This window comes from Epinephelus moara, chromosome 3 (genome assembly GCF_006386435.1).
Source record: "Epinephelus moara isolate mb chromosome 3, YSFRI_EMoa_1.0, whole genome shotgun sequence".
NCBI lineage: Eukaryota > Metazoa > Chordata > Actinopteri > Perciformes > Serranidae > Epinephelus > Epinephelus moara.
In genome coordinates this window covers 27704370-27717075 of record NC_065508.1, presented here as the reverse complement: position 1 = coordinate 27717075, position 12706 = coordinate 27704370, and the positions used below count along the sequence as shown (strand labels likewise).

At 40.8% G+C, this 12706-nt stretch overlaps 1 protein-coding gene across 1 annotated transcript; it reads right to left on the bottom strand.

Annotated features, from left to right (window-relative positions):
• Positions 1-396: 396 nt before the first annotated feature.
• On the bottom strand, positions 397-10331 carry LOC126385444 (solute carrier family 35 member F2-like). Its single transcript, XM_050037166.1, has 9 exons — positions 10201-10331; positions 7358-7463; positions 5807-5979; positions 4599-4726; positions 4031-4190; positions 3024-3180; positions 2847-2899; positions 2583-2737; positions 397-1366 (listed from the first exon to the last, which is right to left on the bottom strand). Exons 2-9 carry the CDS (start codon positions 7444-7446, stop codon positions 1157-1159), a joined length of 1125 nt encoding a protein of 374 aa, XP_049893123.1. The 5' UTR covers positions 7447-7463; positions 10201-10331; the 3' UTR covers positions 397-1156.
• Positions 10332-12706: the final 2375 nt, after the last annotated feature.

Genomic DNA, 12706 nt, shown 5'->3' with positions numbered 1-12706 from the left:
TCTGATCAGGGTCCTCCATTTGTCTGGCCTGGGAACGCCTTGGGGTCCACCAGGAGGAGCTGGAAAGCGTTGCTGGGGAGAGGGACGTCTGGAAAACTTTGCTCAGCCTGCTGCCCTCAAGACCCGGCTTCAGATAAGCAGTTGAAAATGAATGGATGGAATAAAAATGCTGATCTAGTGAGTGAGTATTACTGTTATGAGTGTATTTCAGCTTATGTAGAAAATTAATTTATTGAGGATCATAGTTCTTTCCAAAAAATAGCTAACATATTTTGTTGTACCTCCATTACCTGTGTGTAGATAAATATCCTGTGTACATACACACTGGTTAAAGCAGCATACATAGACCAACCAGACACATTAACAGTGTAAAGAAAATGAAAAATGATGCAGAGAGAATATAAAATTAATTTAATAGTAAAAAAGTAAAACTGCTGCTGCACGCTAACATGCTTTACACACGGCAGAGACAACCATGTGATTTGCAGTACATCTGGCAGATAAAAAAAAAACTGTAACAGCACCATCAGCAACAGACATAAAAATTTCACTTCATGATTGGCTTGTGTTTAAATTTAAAACAATGACATGATATAATCGTAAAATATCATTAATATTAAACAAAGGAGAGCAGAAGTAACACTTACAATTTGGCACAATAAATAGCAGTGCATTGTTTGTGTTCAACACATCGACATCCAGCACATGTGCAGTAACAGATATTCAATCATCGGTGACAGAGAAATATCTTTTAAAAAATGACATAAATAGGAATGTGCTAATACTACAATGCAATGAGGTGTCATACAGCTGCATTTTCTTTGATTCTGAAAATGCAACATACCAAAAATCAGTGAACTTTCTGTTTAAGTACAAAAACAATGTCATTCTGTAACAATGTTGGGGCACCTGGAGCTCACCTGGTAGAGTGTGCACCTCATGTAGGCTGAGTCCTTAGCAGCAGACGGGGTTTGATTCCGACCTGCAACACTTTACTGCATGTCCTCTCTGTTTCCCCCCCTTTCCTGTCTGTCTTCAGCTGCTCTATCCAATAAAGGCAAAAAAAACTGACCTATAATGGAAGAAAAACTAAGTGTTTCAGCAGATCCGTTTTCAGCTACAGTACAGCCTTCTGTCTTCAGTCAGTAGTTTTCAGTCACAGTGCAGCCAGAGCAGTGACTGTCTCAGTCCTCTCCGTGTCTCTGCCCACAGACAATAAATGGTCCAAGGGGCTCTCAGCTGACGCGTCAGTGGGGTCGTCCTCACTGGAGCCGGACTCTGGTAACACCGAGTACGTGGGAACGGCGTTGAACATGACGAAACCCACAGTAATGACGACAAAGGAGATGATGTACAGAGTTGAAAACTGAGGATGAGACACAATACTGATGTGTTAATAACACTTTTAGGAGGTGAAACTCTGTTTACTGCAAGCTATCACCTAAACTAGCCAATCGGTATGGAACAATACATGGCTCACTTTGGTATTCTTCAACCTGGGACCTATTGTCCCATGTTTTGTGTCTAAGTGACTAATGGGAGCAGCAAATATTCATGTCTGTGAAAACATGGATGCTTCACACACATCTTCAATGAGGCAGCACAGAAGATCTGTACAATCAGCACAGTTTCAAGGTGGACACCCAAGATTAGTGTCACTAATTCAGTATCTGACCAAATGTCTCCTCATCTGTTCCTGAGATATGATGCTGAGTAACAACCAGAAAAGTGTTTTTGCGAAACATTATGATGTCACAGTGGACGGTGATGCCTTTTGGACCAAAAAATGCCATCAATTCATTATTTTATCCTATCAGACATTTGTGTGAAGCTTTGTCGTAATTAGTGTATGAATTCTTGAGTTTGGGCCAAAACATATTTTGAGAGGTCACACTGACCTTTGACCACAAACATCTAATCCGGTTATTCTTCAGTCCAAGTGAACATTGGTGCCAATTTTGGAGAAATTCCCTTACAGTGTTCTTGAAGTATTGCATTCACAAAAATGAAACAGACATGGTCACAGTGACCTTGACCTTTGACCATCAAAATCTAATCATTTCCATAGTTGAGTCCAAGTGAACGTTAGTGCCAAATATGAAGAAATTCCCTCAAGCTGTTCTTGAGATATTGCGTTCACAAGAATGAAATGTATGCTAGGTCACAGCGACCTTGACCTTTGACCACCAAAGCCTTTCAAGAAACTGATGCAAACTAATGTGTGACCTATATACCTGTGTGCTAACGAAGTGGCTATTTGTCATGTTATTTTAGGTACTCTCTGGTAAATATTATTTTCCACTCTAATAGCTACTAATAGATTTTCTGCTACAGTTCCTTAAATGTAGGATCAATAAAGTCACTTCCTGTTGCTGGAAATAAAATGAAAATTAAGGACAAGTCCTGCCTAAACTTGTTTTCTCCAGGAATTGTATAAATATTTATATTTTCCCTCAATGATACGCAACATTAAAACAGTTTTTTTTTCAACTGAATTCAGTGTAACAAAAGGCGATCAAGCCCATTAAACATGAAAAAGGATCCAACAGAAACATTATAGCACCAAATCTAATGACACTCACTGTGTAGTGGAAGAGGAAGATGCCACAGAAGAGGCTGAAGAGGTCAGCGGTGAGCAGCGAGAGGTTGACCGCAGTAGCGCTGGTCATCTTCACCACCACAGGCATGAAGCTGTACAGTGCGTACATACACAGGGCGTAGACTGCAAACAGCATGGCTGCAGAACACAGTGACTGGGCTTTAGTAAGATACGGTTGCTTTTCTGTTCCACCACTGTCCTCATTTATTTAAATACTATAATTTAACAGGACAGGAAGTTAACTTACAAATGTGAAAGTCCCACTTTATCGCAGCCACTGCTTGAGTCTCCAGTGCAGCTCTGCAATAGGAAGCAACACAAAGTTAGCATGGTGAGGAAACAAACTAAACCACACTGCATGTGGCTGCAGTGATCCATTTTAATTGTACATCGGAATATATGAGGGATTTAAACAATAACCCACAGCTGTACGCCGCTGATGAGTGTCCCAAAAAGGCCCATCATGCCCAGGAATTCAACCCGACTCAGGTTCTTCACTGTGTACTCCTGGCACACATTGGATACAGCGTAGAGGACAGCGCTGAGCAGGACCAGACCATCTCCCAGCACCACATCACTGGCTGCACAGAGACAGACCGACAGTTACAGACAGGCATCTTACAAGTTAATAATATTTATACTTTTATGCAGCAACTTCTGAGCAAGAGGCAAAATGTTCAAGCCATCATTTCCATCAGTTGTCGTAAAATGAAAGATTTGCAAATATGGCTACACTTACACTACAAGACAGTTTAGCCACAGTTTGGGTAATAATTTTACTGTACACCTTCATTTTCTCTTTCAAGCACGTTTGTCAGTTCAACCTTTCTGATTGTCTGATTGCTTATTTGACCTTTGCCCTTTGAATATAAAATGTCATCACTTCATCATTTTATCCTGTTTGACATTTGTGTGAAATTATTTGTCAGAATTAGTGTAGAGTTACGGCCAAAAACATGTTTTGTGAGGTCACAGTGACCTTCGACATCCGATCACTACATTCTAATGAGTTCATTCTTCAGTGGATGTTTGTACCAAATGTGAGGAAATTCCCTCAAGGCTATCTTGAGATATTGCGCTAATGAGAATGAGACCGATGTTAGGTCACAGTGACCTTGACCCTTGACCACAAAATCCTGATCAGTTCATTGTTGCGTCAAAGTGAACGCTTGTGCCTAATGTGGAAAAAAATCCCTCAAGGAGTTCTTGAGATATTCTGTTCACAAGAATGAGACAGATGAGGTCACAGTGGCCTTGACCTTTGACCTATGACCACCGAATTCTAATCAGTTCATTGCTGGGTCCACATGAACGTTTGTGCCAAAGTTGAAGAAATTTCCTCCAGGACAGGACATAATATAGCATTGAAATATTTTGATGATTCTGATAAACAAGCTTCATATAAAGTCTCAGAACTTTAAAGACACTTACTGGATCCCTGGTCTCTTCCAGCCAGGATGTCAGCTCCCACCATGGCCCCCACCCCCAGCAAACACACCCCTACAGCTACAAAGTGGACCAGCTTGTAGCGAGTCTTCAGGAAGAACCAGGAGAGAACCATCAGCACTGGGATGACGAAGCAGTCCAGCAGCTGAAACACACAGTGTCACAAATACAAACTAGCATTAAGTATATGTTGTATATGTTATTGATAAAAGTCAGATGGATGGGATGAGTTTTAGAGGTCACATTACACACTGAATAAACAACATTATGTATATTTTACAGATAAGGTACCGACAGCTGAGATTTACAATTCTTTATCCACACAATAAATTGCAATAGTTTTTAAATTTCTTCATCATCTCCTATGGTGGCATCTCACTTGAACTACACTACACTGTCTCCATGATCTCTAGTGATACTGCTCTGTTTCGTCTGTATCTGTAAGCCTTTAGAAAACGAGCACAGCTATGGAAGAAATGGAAGCAGAGTACAGACAAAAGGCTTCATCCATCTCTGTCTCCATATCTAACATTGAGCATACATGAGCCCTTACCTGTATACTTGTCAGGGTGGTGAACTGGTAGGCCTTCACAACTGTGTAGTTTGCCTCCACATCTGCCAGACCCATCACTAAATATTTCCACCACTTGGTTTTTAAAATTTGCAGGATGTTCCTGTCACCTGTAGAAGCCAAGAAGGTTTACTTCAGATTAGGAACGAAAAAGTACTCAACAAAAATGTGGAAACCAAGTTCTGCTTTGTGCAACATTTGGCACAGTGAAGAGCAGAATATTACCAGTAAAGCTCCTGTTTAACTGGAGATTACCTCATCTGAACTGATGTTTGTGAAAATCAAACAAATACTCTTCTGTACCTTCCACAGGACAATTTGAGCTACAGTTTCAACTCAAAATACACACTGACCTAAATCTTAGAGAAGCTGGTGTTGCCATTTCTCAGCAAACTGTGTGCAACGTTAATCTTCATGGGTTTACATACTTTGGAAACAGTGACATTAATCAGCTCCACCCCAATCTTGTAGATTTGTTTTGTGATTATCTATAAAATTGTGCTAAAATTTGCTATCATTGTATTATTTTATAACTTCTTATAAAATTTAAAGCTATAATCAATATATCTTATACTAACAATGTGTCTGTGTAAGGAGTTGCTCTTTGCAGCTTCCCCTGAATTTCAATGCAACTACAGCTGCTTTTTCTGCAAATAAAAAAGGTCTTAAAACCACCAGCCACCAAACCGCAGACTGACACAGTTATCAACTAGCTGATGAACACAGTGGAGCATTTAGCAGCTGTAGAGCTGGAAATTAATCTATCTGTTGTTCACAGGTTGTTGGTGCTGCCCCCAATGGCCAGAAAGTCAATCAATGCAGGTTTATGCGCGGTTGTATGGGGTGCTAATCCATCGTTGTCAGTGTATTATCTACAGTAAATGTTAGTTCGTCACGCCCCCAGTTCAGAGAGGCAGTGTACTGCTGTAGATGGGTGGCAGCAGCAAAACATATTCTAGCCACCTAAAATAGTCCCACCTAAAAAAGTTTACAACAGTTTAAATGTACGCCACATTGACGGCTTCAGTTCTATGCTCTTGTCGAAGCCACCAGACTCTATTAAGAAAAACAGTGATTTAACATGGCTTAACTCAGAAGCTGCCAGTTGTCCACTGCCTCGATCAGTTAGTTAGTTTATTGCTATTGTGTAAGTTCGGTGAAGCAAATCAAAAGTCCATATATATGCTGACCTTTGCGGGTGCAGAGCATGGTTGTATAGACGAGCAGCAGGAGGGCATAGTTGAGGAAGCTCTGCAGCATGGGCGTCTCCACCTTGGCATTGGCCAGGTACTGACAGCTCACTGCCGTCCCACAGATGAGCAGGGACAAGACCTGCCCCATGATGATGGTCTTCAGCAGATGCCTGGAGGGTCAGGGAGAGCATCATGTGTCAAAAGCAAACAGCTGAATTATGATGCAATCCAACACAACTCTGTGTCAGACTCTTGAAGGTAACGTAAGGGAGGACGGAGCTGAGCCTAGCGCTCGTGATACAAGTCAATCCACATTCTAGTGTCCACCTGTGATAATGAGCTCTGCGTAATGACTCACAGAACAAATTCACACATGCAAACAGTGGAAATGAGTTTCCATCACAGGTGTCTGCACTCAGCCCGAGAGACAGGGAGAAGCTTTGAGTAGCACCGGATGTTTGGGCTTCTGATCCAGGAGGTGGTGGGATTCCTCAAATATGTATGTTCAACTAAAAATAATATATATAGTCCTCACCTCACTAGACTATCACTGCAGTCTGAACAAAAGACAGCCAAAAAGGGTATAAAAACTTTCTTATAATTCCTGTGCAGCCTTATCCAAGTGTCTTGTATCCAGTTGTGGGCTCATGGAAATCCAAACACAGCTACTTTTGCTACACAAATTATTTCCTGTGAAGGATTTTGTTGTGTGCTCACACTGGAGTACACTTGTACATCACGGCTACAAGCTGACAAACCACTATTCGTCATCAAAAAGGTTGGAGAACTAGCGGTGACCAGAGCACCCTGCTGCATTGTCTCTTATCTCCATGTCTCGGCTAAAAAGTTGCACATGGATGCTCCAAACCGACAGCAGTTCTTCACCTGCGTGAGAGGACATACCCCTCCACAACAGCAGATGGCGGTCATCTGTGTTGATCTTCATCAGAGACAGAGGGTTACGTTTACTTTCCTCACCTCCATTTCTCTTCTCATGTGCTGAGTTGAACTGCAAAGTAATTTCATTGGCCAACAGGCTCAGCTGACGAATAGTGCTGACGAGGTGCTAACGATAACTTTGACTTCTACGTGCCTATGAATATGACGTGGAGTTGAACTTGTCAAAGACGGCTATAAACAAGTCAGTGTTTTACTGCTGATTTGTCTTTTTGTCCTTTCACATCATTCACTCCGTTTTGCTGTTAAATGTTAATGTAAATTAACAAAACCATAAACACAACCACAACACACTAAATAAATGGTGTGTGCAGGTCACTTGATTCTGTGCTGTATGCTTTTTCTCATAACACATTTTCACTTGTCACAGCAGGTACAGCACAGGTGCTACTAACACCATTAAAAATGGTTCTGTTGTGTTCAAGTGTCCCAATAAGCTCTGACAGTTTGACGGTGTGCCAGCATGCAATATACCAGGACCCTAAAGTGGACAAACAGAATTCAGCCATCATTTATTTTAATACCTACACTTGAGTTTTTCCTACTATGACATGTCAAACTATCATCTGTATCTTCTGTATCAGTACTCACCATGTGAAGACATCCCTCAGGTTGTAACTGTACAAACCGCAGGCGACCCTGAATTTCCCACACAGCCTCTCCTCTTCATGCCCCTCCATATCTGTGAGAGCTAAACCTGAACAGAAACAAAAAGAGATGAAGACCTTGGGAAAAAATCAAATTAGTTACGACACGTCTGCAGCGCGAGTCCCGTAGCAGCTCGCCCCCCTGTTAAAGGGCCACTGTGTAAAATGGGTTGAAAACAGTGACATCAGTGGTCAAATTCTAGATTGCAGGGCTCACTTGCTCACCCCTCCCATCGGGTAAATGACGGTGGCCTCGTAGGGACAAAAAGCCTTGCGCAGACACGAGTTTTTCAGGAGTAGGTCTATCTAGCGACAAGGTGAATATTTATTTAGAAATCTAAACCATGTTACGATATTGTAATGAATCCCTCACGAGCAGGAGACCAGAGTAGCGTTCGGGAAAAAGGCCCGTTTATTTGAGCACTCCAAAAACTCCGGTAAAAGACTCCGTCCCAAACTCTGACTCTTCTGGCGTAACACACACACTCCATACACACATTCTTGTTTACGATACCTAGCGGGCACCCCCCTCCCCTCTCTGCTCCACCAATCTCCAGCCCGCACACTGACTGACAGCGTAGCCTGTAAACAGAGCTCAGCTGTTTATTTAGCCTAGCAATATCTCCGGACTATAGTAGCTGCAATGGACGACTTTGAACGCGATTCATTCTCTCCTGTTGCGTGGTAAGTGTGGTCCATTCGCAAACTTTATAACTAAAAAAAACTTCCACTACTCTCTATCGAACTACTAACTGTGCGTTCACACCAAACGCGATGGACGCGATGAACGCCACAAGTTTCCATTCAAAATCAATGTAAATGACGCGATGACACGCAATGTCGCTTCGGGCGACGCATTTCAGGCGATAAGAGCGACGCGATGAAGCGTCCATCGCCTCATCGCGTGTCGCTTGAAGTTGAAAAATTTGAACTTTTCAAGCGACATCGCGTGACGCTGTGCTGCGACATCCAATCAGCGTTGATATCCAACCATTCATAAAGAAATTATAAGCAACTAACCGGAGACAGATGGACAGGCGCTCCGCAGCTGGGATGGAGCACCTGTAGTTGGTGTCCAGGCGGGAGATCCTCGCACCGATACAGGCCAACAGGTCCTCAAACTGGGCCAGCGTCAGCCTAAAGTACCGCTGGAAACAACCGTCATCCAGACGCAGCTCTTGCAGGAGGTGATGATATTCACCCAGCTGTGTGCATTTCTGGAGGATATTGTGAACCCAGACACGGCGGCATTTGGGTCTCCGATCCAAATCAGATGTCCACAACAGATAAAGAGCAGCTACGGTAGTTAACTCAGCCATGGTTGACGAGAAAATAGCGGGAGGTGAAGAAAATTGCGGGAGGAGGGTTGCGTCATCGCGATTGAAGCGATGAAGTGATGATCAAAAGGTGACATTTGTGATCAAGCGACGCGATACTCGCGTTACGGGCGATGACATCGCGTCCAAGCGACGCGATACTCGCGTTACGGGCGATGACATCGCGTCCATCGCGTTTGGTGTGAACGCACGGTAACACTCTCTGCTGTTTCCTCCTCCTCCTTCTTCCTTCCTTCCGCTGTCTTCGTTGGTTTATTTATTCACGTGAAACTGACTGGATTGTCCGCTCNCGAATTTTATTTTATAGCAATTATACACTTGTATAAACATATTAATGGGTAGAATATTCAGATTCAGATTCAAATTTGACAATAAACCATGCCAAATATTACACACTGGCCCTTTAATCAATTACAGCGGCGCGACAACCCCGTCTGCCGCGTGACAACTCTCTATTTAAGGCTCTTCTATTTTTGTCGCGCTACGCTCCCCTAAGCGACCCTCCAGCAGATAAAAACTACACGAAATAGTGTGCTAAACGAGCACAATGTGTTTTTAAATGAATAGACCATTATCAGAAGTGATATGTGATGATTTTTTTTCATGCATTTACCCATGTTTATCCGTGACATTGTGTAAATGTCCGAGGCGGACATTTGAAAGCGACTAGATGACAAACAGTACAGTAAACTTGTAGATAAATCAAATATATGTAACAACTTAGGTGGAAAATGCTTTAACATTTCATGCAGCCTACATGCAGCCTCTCGGCTCGGCAAACGGTAAATAACCCCGCTGGCTTCTCTACGTGTCGCTTCCGTACACAGTCAGTAGAGTCCAAATGAATACGCCGCGACGCTACGCTGACGCGACGCTTACGTTTGCAGCCGGTGGAACCCGGCAGTTAGTGTGAATTAGTGTCATCAGACTACCCAGGCAGAGCATGGCACCAAATCTCCTCAGGAATGTGACTAATAGGGCTAATAATTTGATTCTCATAAAAATTATGGTACACGATTAAGTCTAAAACATGAATCAGACAACATATGTTGACATGTGTCTTGACTAGTCAATTCGGCATAGACTATCTCACTATACTTGACCGTTATCTGATTTAAATCTTAGTTTACATTAGAGGTGTGGCGCTATTAAAGTTAAAAGTTAAAAGCACGTTTTGGGATGTCAAACTCTGATGAGTTATACTGACGATATTTGATGTATGCCGAATTAAAATGTAGCCCCTTATGATTGGTAATACGGTGTTAATTATGTGTAAACCTGTATGAGGGACCTGTAATAGCCACAACAACGTCAAACTGTCACTTTTTTCAATGCAGTTTGGTGCGCCGCGTTCATTCATCAGACTTCCCGAAACAACAAATACGTAAATATAACCGTTAGGCAAGTACAAGTTAAAATCTACAGTACATATTAATGTAAGTATACATACGTTCTCACTTTCTTCTTCGGTCATGACAAGTGTGCGGGAACTCTCCAGCTGCGATGGCTTTTCATGTTTGTCAAAATTGCAAAGAATTTCCATCCACGCCTGCTCTGTCTCAATCTAGCCTCGTGCTGTGTAACCCCGCCCACTGTGCTCTGATTGGTCAAAAAAGAGAAGAAGAGAAATGACGTCTGCACCGCGCAGTCAAACTTGGTCTGGTGCTGATGAGAATCAAGCACTGACTAACAGAGGTTACACTCCTGCACTTATTTAAGGGATATAGTTACTTTACTTATTTAGATTTTTCATACAAAACATATGGAGAGAGATTTCCATTAATATTATATGTGTGAACAGATAGACAGTCCGTGTGTTCACGTGTAATATATAAATATTAAACAGCCTCCACAAATACAAAAATAATACAAATATAAATATAATATAAAGTGGATCTACAAATATATAAGTATAAGGATAGATTTGTCTCAACTTATATAATATAACATATTTTCTTAAAATTCTTATGCTGCAGAAATATTTTATTAGAATAACAACTTCAAAGTCACGTGTTGCAACCTTTCCTCTTTTCTTAAAATGTAATATATGTTGACCATTTCTGATATTAACATTCCTCAGATATGTACTTTTATTTTCAAAGTGAAATATATGAAAACAGACTTATCAGAAACCTTTAATGATTTTTTTAAATCTATAATTCTACAGTTCATTTTTATCAAACTAGACAAACTAATAACCTTTACCTACCAATGTTGTACATATCTAGCGGACAGTACTCATTGAAATACCTGGAGTCCAATTCTGGGACAAGAACTTAAATGTGGTTTGATGACAAAAAGATTTTGTAATGCATCGCTGTGTTTCTTCATAAAACTGATTTACTTTAAATTTCTTCAGTGCTGTTGATTGGATGGAAGTTCCATATTTTTTTTGATATTTAACTTTGCATCATGTTGTATTTTTAAATCTATGTATGTTTTATTCTTTCCTTTAGGTGAGGGCCCCAGAAAAGTCCATTGTGGGTTTCTACCTAACATAAATAAAGACTTCAACCTTCAGTTTATCACAAAATTTAGATTGTAGATCACCATATTCGCATATTGGAAAGAACAATATTTGTCTCTGAGATGAGTAATGCTATAATGTTGTATAAAATGGGAATGCTGCCGGGCACTGCTGTGGTGCCCTTGGGCAAGGCACTGAATCCCTAACTGCTTGGAACGCCTGTCCATTTGCAGCTGACATCTCTCCATTTAATGCATGTATAGGTCCTGTTTGTGCATCTTCTCCTTCTTCTTCTTCTTCTTCTTCTTCAAATATGGCTTGAAACCTTTACTGAATCTCCAAGTAGTTTTTCATTCCTCCGAACACATTTTTCAAGTCCATATTTCAACCTTCAGAATTGTCTTGTCTGCCATGAAACCACCACTGTTTAACCAAACTGTATTTGTTATCCACATACGAAGGTTAAAAATCCTTGTTGCTTGTGTGAGAAAGCATTTGGCCAATATGGCCAGACAGAGAGAGCATGATAACAGACTGTTAGAAACAATAACTGTCCTTGGAGCTGTGTAAATATTTGCATACAGCCTACAAGTTGCCTGTTACTCACTCGCTCTATAACCTGTTTCCAGAGAGAGCTGAAAATGGACTAAAGGTAGTTACAAAACAGAATAAAGACCGTAAGGTAAAAAGTTTGTAACAGTGGTGGTGAAAGAAGTCAGATCCTGCTCAGATCCCAGATGATCCCAGATGCATTAACTTAACTTAACCATTGGAATCTTTTTGTGAATTTGTAGATTAATTTAATATTTGCATTTTTTCCTTTTAATTTGCAGAAGGTGTTTTATATATATATGTAAGTGTGTGTGTGTATATATATATACACACACACACATATATACTGATTACACGATACACAGATGGTTGATCTGTTCATACATATAATATTGAGACAAGGTGTCAGATTTCTATTTTCAGTTGTTGTATGTGTGGCAGCATTTTAGTCCATTCGCATTTATGAATGTAAAATTTTCCATATAAAATAAAGAGGTTTTTTTTTTGCAATCACTATCATTCTTATCACAAAAAATATACTAGCTCTTTTTTTAAAATAAATAATTGAACCAGACAGTGTCTTAAATGTCCCATATTATGCTCATATTCAAGTTTGCACTTGTATTTTGAGTTTCTAAGAACATTTTTACGTGTGCTAATGTTCAAAAAATACATTTTTCTCATACTGTCTGCCCGATTATCTGTAACCACAAATGCAGACCGTTTCAATGGAATTACATTGCAACAGCTCAGGGCCATGTTTGCTTCCTGTCAGCTCATGTCATTCACACACACTGAAACACCAAATAATACAAAAGGACCCATTTAGAATGTTCATGTTTCAGACCGTCTATAAAGCAGGCTATAATTGTGACATCACAAACTCACAGAAATCCTAACAGCTCATTTAAAGGCACAGTTTCTGAGTGTGCATTTC

What these genes read in the sequence shown, in the direction of transcription:
- LOC126385444 (XM_050037166.1), bottom strand. Translation starts at nt 7,446, where the DNA reads ATGGAGGGGCATGAAGAGGAGAGGCTGTGTGGGAAATTCAGGGTCGCC. An exon ending in CTCATCAGCGGCGTACAGCT is followed by an intron (nt 2,900 to 3,023) that starts GTGGGTTATTGT and finishes TTCCTATTGCAG; the next exon opens with AGCTGCACTGGAGACTCAAG. An exon ending in AAAGTGGGACTTTCACATTT is followed by an intron (nt 2,738 to 2,846) that starts GTAAGTTAACTT and finishes TGTGTTCTGCAG; the next exon opens with CCATGCTGTTTGCAGTCTAC.